General features: G+C 35.7%; 1 protein-coding gene across 2 annotated transcripts in view; it reads left to right on the top strand.

Moving 5' to 3' along the window:
- Window positions 1-13,246, top strand: part of LOC125075246 (leishmanolysin-like peptidase) — a 105,911-nt gene that overhangs the window by 85,263 nt on the left and 7,402 nt on the right. The window contains exons 6-14 of one of the 2 annotated variants that reach the window (XM_047686945.1): window positions 4,025-4,166; window positions 5,351-5,501; window positions 5,758-5,895; window positions 6,863-6,928; window positions 8,248-8,371; window positions 8,613-8,714; window positions 9,518-9,699; window positions 11,597-11,729; window positions 12,274-12,433. In XM_047686945.1, the coding sequence (XP_047542901.1) occupies window positions 4,025-4,166; window positions 5,351-5,501; window positions 5,758-5,895; window positions 6,863-6,928; window positions 8,248-8,371; window positions 8,613-8,714; window positions 9,518-9,699; window positions 11,597-11,729; window positions 12,274-12,433 (1,198 nt within the window). Of the gene's footprint in view, window positions 1-4,024; window positions 4,167-5,350; window positions 5,502-5,757; window positions 5,896-6,862; window positions 6,929-8,247; window positions 8,372-8,612; window positions 8,715-9,517; window positions 9,706-11,596; window positions 11,730-12,273; window positions 12,434-13,246 lie in introns of both variants that reach the window. The other variant, XM_047686944.1, reaches the window with a different exon arrangement.

The following is a 13,246-nucleotide window of genomic DNA, read 5'->3' as shown; positions in this document are numbered from 1 at the left end:
TCGACTGCATGGAGTCAGTAACGGTTCTACAACAGGATCCCAGAAAGCGTTCAACATGCTTCTATAGCCAAATTAAAAAAATATATGTTAAGGAACGCTTGTGTGCGAAAGGTACTATACAATTAGTGAGTTTATGATACAAATAAGACTGATCAAGTTCCTAGTTAGTAAAAATGTTAAGAAAAGATGTAATAGAGACTATGATAGGCTATTTCATATATGCAAAATATTACCAGTTGACAAAAAGGTAGAATATTTATTAGGATTAGAATATTATTACAAGGACAAATATAAAATATTATTAAATAATAAATATAATACGAGAAGAGTTACCGACAAAAAGTTATATCAGCCAAAAATAAATAATTACTATGGGGAAAGAACAAATAAATATATGGTACCAAAATTATTCAATAGAAATGTTATGCTAAGACAAAAAAATGAAATAAGCAGAAAACTGTTAAAGATTAAGTTAAGGGATTTGTTTCTCGATGAAGAAAAAATGTCGCCATTGTGATATTTAAACAAATGTATATGGGAAGTGAATACTGTATTATTATTATTTTTTTTCTGTAATAACGAGCGCGTCTCGCCGTTAAGCATACCAGCTTGGCGAGAACTTATGTTTTTGTAAAAACCTTTTTATATAATAAATAAATAAAAAAAAAAAAAAAAAATGATTGATAGCACACCTTGGGAATGAAACGATCGCCTCCTGGCTATTTCTATTCATACTCAATATATGTATTTAAATTAGTTTGTTAAAGAACCGGCTGAGTTTCTTCCGCCGGTTCTTCTCAGGTCAGGGTGTTTCCTTTTCCGAAAAGGTGGTAGTGTTTGACTTGACTATCAATAAGTAAGTGTAATGCTTCCATATTGAATAAAGGAATTTGAGTTTGAGTTTGAATCGCAATTTCGATCCTCTGGACAAAAATTTACCCTACTCTCCTATCACCAGGAGAGGCAATAAGGCGAGGTGCTATCCTTATAATGAAGCTTTTTGCACTACTACTCCAAGGTCCAAGTTTAACAGCAGTTGGAACATAAATATAATTTGGAATAAGACACGAATATTTGGATCGCTTGATCGCTCGACGGCGAATCTGGAGGTGAAGGTGTTGGGTACATTTTTCGGAACAACAAGTAACCTAACCTATTCCAGACTATAATCTATCTCTGTTCCAAATTCCATTCAGACCCCTTCTGCCGTTGATCGATCAAACATCCTTCCATCCAATCTTTTACACGTACAATATTGAGAAGTTTTGTTACAATGGTATTCTACTATGTTTGAAAAGTTACTCCAAATGTTGATTTACCTAATAAAAGCCACAATAAAATATATTACGGCAAAGTGAACACGTTTTCGTACCAGAAAATTACCATTACCATTTTAAACCATTTTTAGTCTAGCAAAAACGCTGTCAGTCATTATGATGACGTAATATTGATAAAAACAACAGTAGTGTATATATACGATCGGCACTTATTCAACGTGTTATGTATGCGACCACCCTATGGAGGTACATTAGGACGTCGCGTTCGCCGATACCACCGACGACGGCCCGGTACCAGCAACCCTTGCGCAACATCACGCTGCCGAATTAAAATAAATTCACTTTTAAAGTACTTTCGGTTTTTTTTAAGTCCTTCGGCTGCGAACGACGTAATTAACGTTAACAGCTATAAAAATGTGTTGTTTTTGGGAAAATAATGAATTACAATCGCTATCATTGGTGCGTAATGTAAAGTGCCAGATGTTATTGAAATGTCAGTTTTTGCCTATATGACGTCAACCATGGCGGCTCGTGATTTAGGTCACGTGATATACGGACAAAAAAAAATGCGATTTTTAATTTTAAAATAATAAAACAACAATGTGCTTCTATAATTAAAAATCGGAATATTTAATTTTTATCAAATTTCATTATTTATTTTTCACTACCGAAGTTCCCTATTACATCAAACATATATGCAGGTTTCCTCACTACCTAGCACGAGGATGAACTATAAACTCAAAGGTCCTTAACATGAAAATTATTGATTTGATAGTACTCAATCAAATCTTATTTCATGTAGAGCTTTGAATGCTTTGAGCTGATCCCATATAAATGGAATCAAGGCGGCCGTATGAATATCTATAGTCGATTCTAATAGGCCGGAAAATTCAAGATATATTAATCATGACGTCATTGATGGAGATCTCAATAATCAGTGGCTTTCATTGAGGAATCACGACACAAAATAGTTTTAAATGTCGGCAAATTTAGAGAATAAAGAGGTATAAGTAATTGAAACGAGATATATACCATGTTTTTTATTTTTGTTTGGAGCTCGATATTTCGACATTATCTACGAATGTCTTGCTCACGAGACTGACGTTTGCGGGTAGATGTTGACGGCGTTAGAAGTTTCCATATCGGACTACCTCCTTTCTCGTACGTTTGCTGCGTAAACACTGGTCACTACCACTGTCACTTTCACCCCTACTATTTGTTTTATTTGCACTCGAAAATCGAATCGCGTTTTTTATATTATTATAAAGTGATAAAGTTACGCAAACCCTTGAATAAAATAAAAAAAAAACATGGTAAACATCCCGTTTTAAACACTGATAGTAATGATAATATCCATGTTAATTTTAAATCCAATAAAGAGGTAACCCGTGTAACTTCGCGTTTATTCAAAAGATTTTTAAGGAATTTCGAAACCTTTGACAGATTTTGTTTTGATTCCATTTCATTGAAAACTGCACACTCGTCTACATTTGGCGCCAAAATGATGAAACCTTTTTTTGAATGATTTTTTAAATATTAAATATACATCGGTTAAGTTAGAATTGGAGTTTGTCGATAACAATTTACTTTAATGTTGTTTACGTTTTTTCCGGCGAGTACCTTTATTTATCTCTCTAAAATTAATTATTTAGTAAATTGCAGTCAAGGATCCTCTTTATTTTTCTTGTGTAAAAGAGACCGTAACAGATTCTTTATGTGTGTGTTAATATATTAGATTAACCAAGAACTGTTTGTAGGGCAAAATACACCAGAGCTATTAACAAAGCGAATGGAATATGTAAATACTCTATACACAATAAGATCGCGTAAATTTCGTACTGCTGGGCTAAGGCCGCCTTCCCTTTTGAGGAGGTATGGTTTCTGCTTCAATGCGAGTTGGTGGATATGCATCAGAATTTCGTTGAGATACACACATGCAGGTTTCCTCACGATGTTTTCCAAAACAACAACAAATTTAGTGGAGCTTGCCTTGCCTGCATTTCTATCCTATCAGCTCTATATATTTGCTCCATATATATAAAGAAGGGAACGTGGGGGTATGTGGGCGATCTTCGTCCATCGTATTTTCAAGAAATAAAACTCGGAATACAATCGATAGGTTCCTTCCCCCGCGTCCCCCCGACCGTTTATTAGCTAATAAAAATAAAAAAATGCCATTAACTAATAGATTCTTATTCTTATTTTTTAATATTGCCACTTCTATCTATAATGCATAATAATTATTTGTTTAAAATTTAAAAATTATATATCGTTATTGTATGTTTAAGTATTATATTGAATATTATTTTATATTACCACAGCCCGTCACAACCACAGGTTCCATTGAAAATCAGCGTTGGGTTCTTGGAACCCAACTTGGAAACCGAATGGTACAACTTTAGGACACGTTAACTGTCATTGTTTTGTTTTGTTGTTGTTGTTTTTTTTTTGTAGATTAAGTTAGTAATTATAATTAGTTAATGTTTTTTATTTTTGTTGTTTTTATTTTTTTTATTTTTTATAGTTTTTATAATTGTGTCGTGTCCTAATAAACATTTCTTTCTTTCTTAATCAAATCAATGGTTTACCTTTTCACTTGCGCTCATATTAACATCAATGACATTGACAACTGTCACCTGTCAACCTCAGTGTTGCCCACCGTTGTATCCGAATACGCCCAAATCGATTAGGATTTGACGTTCCGCTTTCTAATCTCCGAAATATATTCATTTAATCCGTATTTCCAGCCGTGTTACGTTTGCAACAGCACCGGCCATAATTGCAGAACGTTGCCCCGTGAGAAGGTCCACTTAGAAGACGAGGTTACAGCGACAGAAATATCAGGGAACGCACTGAATTACGATCCCGAAGTGACAGAAAATATCGCAGGTAAAAATAACGATTACTTGTATATACAAAATCAAAATACTTAGTGGTAGGCCTTTGTGCAAGCCCGTCTGGGTAGGTACCACCCACTCATCAGATATTCTACCGTCAAATAACAGTACTCCGTATTGTTGTGTTCCTGTTAGAAGGGTGTGTGAGCCAGTGCAATCACAGACACAAGGTACATAACATCTTAGTTCTCAAGGTTGGTGGCGCATAGGTGATGTAAGGAATGGTTAATATTTCTTACCGCGCCTTTGTCTATGGGCGGTGGTGACCATCAGGTGGTCCATATACTCGTCCGTCAACCAATGCCATAAAAAAAGAAAATATTTTTTATTAAATATTTTTTAATTAAGCTCATTAAAGAACCGAAATTTAAACTGTGTTGTATTAAATGTAAAACAACCCATTCCACCATTTTAATATACTTTGTAAAATGACGATTCAAAATTGCTTGTAGAAGCGTATTTGAATAAAGTATATTTTGATTTTGGTATTAACCATCACTTACGTCGTTAATGCACTAGCGAACTTAGGTACTTGGGTAAGATTATGTTCCTTTCTTGTGTCGGATGGACTCACTGATTCTTTAAACAGAACACACCAATACAAAGTCACACTGGCGACCATGCCCTAATGTACCCTACGTTGGGCATGTTCAGCAGTGTAATAAGTACCCATCTTATTTCTAGCTCATTCGACCTTTTCTATGTTCTCCAGACAATAGAAGCAGTTTTATAAGCTTTAACGTGCCCTCATCAATCGGAAGTCGATCTAAGCCCAACGCGCTATCTCTTTTTGGCGGTAAATACCTAATGAGAGGGTGTTATACCCAAATAGTCTTACAAAAGTGTTCCACAAGATTTGAAGTATGATTTTCTTTTTGTAATTCCTAGGTGGACTATCAAATGGACCATCTAATGGTAAGTGGTCACCGCCGCCCATAATATCGGCGCTGTAAGAAATAATAACCATTCCTTACATCACCGATACGCCACCAACCTTAGGAACTAAAATGTTATGTCCCTGTAGTTACACTGGCTCACTCACCCTTGAAACCGGAATATAAAAATACTAAGTATTACTGTTTGGCGGTAGAATATCTGATGAGTGCGCGAATACTGCTACCAATAAAATAAAGAAGTATACATTTTTTTTACTTCTTCTTGTGTTTATCCTTCCAGAAACAGAGACAGAAGATTTTGAAGAAGAACCAATCGGAGTTGAGAACACAGACTTTGTACTGTACGTCAGTGCGGTCGAAACTGAAAGGTGTAGACGTGGCTTAACCGTTGCCTACGCGTCGCACTGTCAACAGGAATCTGCTTTAGACCGGTATGTCTTAGTGATGGGTTTTTACGTACACTATTGGTCTGCCATTGGTGGAATCTTGTTAAGAATTTATGACTCTTGTGCCTGTTACACTGGCACACACATCCTTCAAACTATACTATATAAGATGAGGATGTGGTACCCAAACTGGACCTACCATGAATTTATTAAAATAAAAAACCTTCTCAAAAGGTAACCAGACCAGACAATTGTGGGATTTTAACAGGATACGTGTTACTTTACTAATAATTCATTTCAGACCAGTAGCCGGTCACGCGAACTTCTGTCCCGGCGAATTGTCGACCAAATACCGCGACCTGCCCTCCGTCCTGTCGACTGTCAAACACGAAATGCTTCACGCGTTGGGATTCAGCGTGTCGCTCTTCGGATTCTATCGGTATGTCTATATGTCCGCGATGTCAACAATACGGGACTTGATTTGACTTTATTTGTTGTCAGTGTTGGATAACGCTTTTCCGATTCTAGATGGATCGGTGGGAGTCGGCGTCACGTCACTTCAAGGCTACCCACCGTGCAAACAACACCTCTAAAAAAAATACGTTGTTATAATCGTATTAAAACTTAATAGAAAATTGTTTAAGTGATTTCGGATTCTATAATTGGTACACATTCTCAAATTCACCCCACATATAACATCTGTGGTGGTCATATATAAAAGGAGGGTGTTGTGGGAAACTCGGTCGGAACAAAGAAATTCTGTATACACTAGAGAGAGAAAGAAAGTGAGGTCGATCGAGATTTAACAAACTATATTAAGTGAAGCTACCACGTTCGGAATGTAGATTCTACCGAGAAGAACCGGCAAGAAACTCAGTAGTTACTCTTTTTCAACATCTAAATACACAGTCATGTTAATTAAATACGATTATATATATATGTTATGTCTCTTGCCTGGAAGTCAACAAGTATTAACTCCACGCTTTTTTTATCATCGATATAATCTTGTATCGAATAATAATGCCTTGTTTACCGATGTATTTTTTACAAATGACTTGAATCTATGAAACGGCAAAGTTAAAATATCTGCGGAATTTTAGTATAGAAACGGTTACCTTGCACCAAGAATGATTTATTGACTTTGCGGAGTCGGTGCTACTGTGAATATACATAACATTGTTGTAAATATATTGTGAGGCAACAGTGAGTATTCCTACATTGTTAAAAACATCCCGAAGAGAGTATCTATCTCCAATATTATTAATTGAGATCGAGAGTGGACTGTGTTTGCTGACATACTTGTGCGCGCATCCCGCGTAGCCATCTAGTATCTTGAGGTAGACCACGGTAGCTGAAAGGTTACGAACAACATAATTGTATGATTAATTAAATGTATTTATTTCCAGAGACGAAAATGGCGAACCGCTTACGGAACGACGTCCAGACACGGGAAACCCACCTTTAGATGAAGAGTAAGTAGGTATAACAAAACGTCGCCACGGAAAGAAATTCTACGATATATACTTTGTTACACTCAACGCTTATACCAACGCGTATATAATGGTAGGGCTACACGATGCTAAATCGGGATTTACTCAAACGTCACCGAGAAATATTGTGCTGCGAAGTTGACATAATATATACTTTTTCATCGGTGGGGGGGGGAGGGGTAAGCAGCTATAGATTTCCAAAAATGTTGCATGGACATATTCGAGCGCGTCAGATATTGATTACATCAATTTTATAAAGGTACGTAATCATCTGATTGTTTTCATGACGGGAATGGTAGGTTAGGGTTGAAAATGAAAAAAAAAATATTTATCGAGCGCGTCAGATTTTCGAAGGGGATGTTAAGTGGACCTAGAAAAGCTCTTATAGATTAATCTGACGATTTGTATGTGACGCAAACTCGTGGCCATATATATGGGGCTCATAATTGGTGGGAGTACATAACCGGGTACAAGGTATCCCCCTGTATATTAATCTGCCGGGCTTTAGTAAATCCTGAAATCCACGCTTGGGTTCCCCTACTATAATTTACATAATAATATTTATATAAGTTAAGTTGATTATAAATTTTGTTTCAAAATTATTATTTTTTAATTTATCCATTTATATGGCAACACCAACGAGTAGTACAACAAAAAAAAACACAATAAATCAAAAGTAATTGGGTAATTGTTTACTTTTTTAATGTTGTTCTAAAATTACAGGAGAAATATAAGTCAACATTGTAAAAATCATTATAATACTAATTTAATTGACAAAATTAAACATTATAAAATTAATGAGATACTAGGAAAACATTCTTAATAGAGATTTTTGTCAAAATAACATCTTAGTTCCCAAGGTTGGTGCGTATTGGCGATGTAAGCAATGGTTAATATATCTTACAGCATAGTTTATGTGTGGCACTTACCATAAAAAGTCCCCGTATTAAGCACACTAAGAGTACGGATGCAGGCAGTGTTCTGGCGAAGTCTACCTTCCCCCAAAAATGTTTTTTAATTGACCCTCCAAGCAATGGCACACGTCTCCCGTCCTAATTCCAACGCATAATTAACCATATTGCCATTTTTGGTTCGCTCATTAGTTAAACCGTAATATTTATTTATTTTTATTGTGCCTTTCGGTATGTTCCTTTGCCACGGTTTTTCACGACTTGTTTCTGCAAAAAAAAAAATACGTCCGTTCTGGATGACGTAATTCACAAGTCCTCTGGAACGTGGGATCTCTGATTTTGACGTCTTTGTGTGGAAAAAATGAATCAATTGTTTGTTTTCCTTCCCAGGCTCCAAATCCACAAATGGTCCGACCGCGTTGTCAGAAATATAACGCGAAAGAACTGGATGATAAGAGAAGGTTATATTTCTAGAACATTCCACATGATCGTTACTCCGAGGGTAGTTAAAGAGGTAAGCTATACGATTTAAGATAGTAAACATTTGAAATTAGAACGTATAATTACGTGGCGGACGCCGAAAAAATGGAACAGAGATAGAACAAAACTAGACTAGAGTTAATACCTAGACTAGCCCCATTGCATTTGGTTAAAGCTGCAAATGGAATCTGGTAGAGTTATATTTGGATAGTTGTTCACGCCTCTACATCATCTCGACCTTTTACTCAATTTGATAATCATTTGTATTATTTTAGGTACGGGACCATTTCAACTGTTCAACGCTTGAGGGAGCCGAGTTAGAAGATCAAGGGGGCGATGGCACGGCACTGACTCATTGGGAGAAGAGAGTTTTTGAGGTTAGACTCCATAATTCTTATATCGACCAAATTTCGGATGTGTTCTTGCATATCATTTTCTTAAATTTCACATTCGTTTTTCACGGCGGGCTTTGATGATTTTTTGGCCAATTGGATGGTCACCACTGGCAAAAGATGATATGAAGAGATGGCTACTGTTGGAAATATTAACTAATTCGTACATTGAAAATGCGTAACCAAATTTCCGAACTAAGATGTTATGTCCCTTGTGCCTTTAGTTACACCTCAATACCCCTTCAAACCGGTATACAACAATAATGTTGCCTATTCCAATGGAAGTAGGAATAAAAATGAACAAATCTTAGATTTACGTATTTCATGCGATTCGCTAATAACTCAGCTATATCTAAGAGTTTATGATTAATATATCTTTATTTATAATACAACACTATTGCACTTAACTACTTGCGGGGCCTCCTACTACAGGTATTGATATACTTAAAAGGGGGTACCCAACGATGTATAAACAAGTGTACTACTTTGAATGAAATAAATTATTATTATTTTTTTTTTTTTAACTGCTTATTTCCACTTTAATTTTACTTCCAAAATCCGAAATCCGATAATACTGTCGTCGACGTTTAAAACGCCAATTTTTCGTAAAATAGTGAATATCATAGACTAATCAAGCTCTCGACCAATGATATCGCGTCAATTTACTGTCTAATGTTGTTTATTTGGCTTTTCTCCTCTTATTGTTGGAATGGAGTTTAAGGAATTGCATCGTAGCGGTAGAATACCTGATGTCAAGAATGAATATACAAATCTATCTTTGATTACAGAACGAAGCAATGACTGGCACACACACACAGAACTCTGTGTTCAGTAGGGTAACGTTCGCAATGATGGAAGATACGGGATGGTATCGAGCTGACTACACGCATGCGGCGCCGCTCGACTGGGGCAAGGGCTTGGGCTGCAACTTCGCGATGACCTCTTGCAAGCAGTGGCTGAACGCGCAAAGGTTTAGGTATTTTATGTTTTCAGGGGATACCTAACGATTTTGTGGTGTTACTAACAAACAATTCCTTACTAACTAAATTAACTTGTATTTTAACTGAACCGGTTTGTTACTATTTGTAAGGTTTATGGTACCTATAGTGTTATCCTTACGAAGGTAGTGTACAGAATTATAGTAATTTCGTTTATTTTTTAACATGCAGCGCTGAGGATAATGTAACTATCGAGTAAGTAGTTCATAGTATATGATAAGGGCCGGTTTGATATCATATAAGACTAGTCTATAAGGCTGTTAAAATTGAGATCTTGGGCTCAAACCCTGATTCCATTCGATGAGAAGTTATAGGATTATACTGAAGAAATTTTAATTCAGAATGTTTGTTTTAATTTGAATGATGATGTCAAAATGATCGTTAAAGGCAATTTGAATTTAGAACACGACTTATTAAACGAATTTATCAGTTTAATTGCATGTTAACACTATTTCCAATTTTGCATGATATGTTGCATAATGATTAACAAAATATAATTTAATTACAAGCGATACTAATGGAACTATGGAAGAGATGTAAGTTTTTTCTTCTTATATTTAAAAAGTAACCTATTACATTGCTGGGCAAATACATTCTCTTGAGGAAAAGACTTGGAATATCATCCAAGATGCTGCTAATGCACTCATTGGATACACATCTGACACAGAATCAGAATCTAACAGGTTTCCTCACAATGGTATCTTTATCCGTCAATCAAGAGCATATCAAAACTATACTTGTCCGCTTCATTATTAGTGATGTACTCGTGATGCTGTAACAGATATAGAGTTACGTTCTCATTTGTAATATTAGTATATACTTCACCAGACGTTAGTGTCATGCTTAGAAAAAAATCGTGATAGAATCTTAAAATTATCTTAAGATGATTACAAAAACTACAAACTCAGATTTGGCAATTATAAATTGAACTCGAAGTCTCTACTATTTGTATGAGGTGCTGGTAGCTCTCAATTGGGTTAGATGACGGTTAACGTAATAATATATTTTGGGTGCAAAAGTCTCATGTAAATGGCGTTATTATTTTGATATGATTTTTAAACTAGTCACTTGTTTGTGTATAAGCTGAATAATTGTCAAATGTTTTCAATACAAGTTGAAAGTTTGCCAGTGTAAAAATGTAACAAATATCAAGATTTAGAAACCAAATGCTGAAGTTGTATTACCAATAGATGTTCTATAACGAGTGAATGGCTACATATATATTTGTCTCATTCTGTTACAATGTAATTAGCATACAACGAACGAAGACAGCATTCAGTATAATATACAACAAAGATATACAAATATTCACTTGGTAGTAGAGCTTTGTGCTAGTCTGAGTAGGTATCACCCACTCATCAGATATTCTAGCGCCTGGAAAACTATAGGCAAGAAGGACATAATACTTTAGCTCTAAGGTTGGTTGTGCATTGGCGATGTGTGTAATATTTATATCAACGCCAATATTTATAATTGTGACCACTTGCCATCAATTGTGTCAAAAAATGAGTAAGGAAATTAGAAGCTATAATTAAGGTTGTTGAACTTTGTCCTGAGCACACATTCATTGAGTCTTAAAATAAATTATAGTGACATTTGTATTTAAAACATTGTCTCTGTCTCTCATCAATCATTTGAGATCCGAAAGAAAAAGACAGCACTGTGTAACAGTAGACACGTAAGGTTTATTAGGTTAGGTTTAAGGGATAACATGTAGCAGTAAAATTGTTTCTCGTAAAATTCTAGAACAAAACAAAAATACTGTATAAGAAACTCTGTGGCATGCAAATATATAAATAATACATATATATTAAATTTTAAATACATACTTTTTGAAGTTGTGTCATTAATATAAAAAAATATTTTCAGACGTAAAAATCCGGCGCCATTTTGCGAACGTGTCAAAGGCGATCCGCTGCGTACTGAGTGTTCTCCGCGTCGAACGGCTGTCGTTCTGTGTAATCTGGTCCGCCATGACACTATACTACCGAGACAATATCAGGTGAATAGTTCAAAAATTAAAAAATATTTATATTTTACTTGTAATTAAGAAGCACGTCTTACATCAACGGGCTAGTGACCTTGGGAACTAAGATGTTATTTCCCGTGGGCTTTTAGTTACTGCTGACTGACACTTCAGACTATGACTGACGTAGAATATGATATGTTAGTAGCAACTCAGATGTACGTACATATACATATATGTATATATATATATATTTATATATCTATTCAGTAAAGAAAACACAGCCATCTACATTTAATTCATTAATTTTAATAGTTTTTTAATAATAAGAATCTACAATATTGTATGTTTTTGCTGTCACTACTTTTAATCGCCTCACGCACACGAAGATATCTTGTTACCACAATGTTTGTTATTCATCCCGTGCTTAACAGTGAAAAAAAAACATCGTGAGGAAACCTGCATGTGTTCACCAACGTTAAAGCAGCTTAGTAGATTAAGCTCCTCAAAAGGGAGAGAAGCCTAGAAGGGAACATTTACGGTGTTACATAATTTGATAATACTTCCAATTTTTCATCAGCATTTCGACAGACTACCAAACGTACCCCCTGGAGACGAAGCTCACTACGGCGGTTCAGTGTCATTGGCGGACTACTGCCCTTACTTGCAAGAGTTTACTTGGAAACACAAGAGCGTCCTAGTCAGGGGAAGTCGGTGCTCTTACGAGGAAAATACGCCGAGTAAGTTTTATTACCTGATCTGGACCGCATTTATACTAACGATTTGACAGTTCATCGTCGAATCGAATCGTATCTATTCTACAAACATAACGATCGAGATAGAATATAGAAAAGCATTATACTTACTTATAGATAGTCAAATCAAACACTACCACCGGTTCGGAAAAGGAAACACCTTGATCTAAGAAGAACCGGCGAAAGTCTAATTAATTACATATATTGAGTATGAATAGAAATAGCCAGGAGGCGATCGTTTCATTCCCAAGGTGTGCTATCAATCATAAACTCACTAATTGTGTAACCTTTCGCACACAAGCGTTCCTTAACATTTTTTTTAAATTTGGCAACAGAAGCATTTTGACGCTTTCTGGGACCCTGTTGTAGAAGCGTATACATTCCCCACAACAGTCAGACAGTTCTTATCGGTCACATAGTGACTGCGGGTTGCATGTACTTTAACAATATCTAACTAATGTTTACATTAGTGTTGCATATCGATAGTCCACTATCGATAGACTCTCGATAGTTAAGGTGTTAGCGATAGTATCGATAGTCTATCGATAGTATTGTCACGTGGCAATACAATCGATAGTATCGATAGCTCCCTATGAGCAATATTATCGATAGTATTGCAAAAACGATTATTTTTATCCGTAATCAATAGTATTGCTCACGGAGAGCTATCGATACTATCGAGAGTATCGTTGGTATTGATCAAAACGATACTATCGATAGTACTATCGATATCCCGAAGAGTTTTCGAGGTCAACTATCGATAGTTCTGCAACGCTAGTTTAAATATGCGTCATGTAA

Source organism: Vanessa atalanta, chromosome 30, assembly GCF_905147765.1.
Source record: "Vanessa atalanta chromosome 30, ilVanAtal1.2, whole genome shotgun sequence".
Lineage (NCBI taxonomy): Eukaryota > Metazoa > Arthropoda > Insecta > Lepidoptera > Nymphalidae > Vanessa > Vanessa atalanta.
Note: the sequence above shows the minus strand (reverse complement) of the source record. Positions and strands in the feature narration are given on the sequence as shown.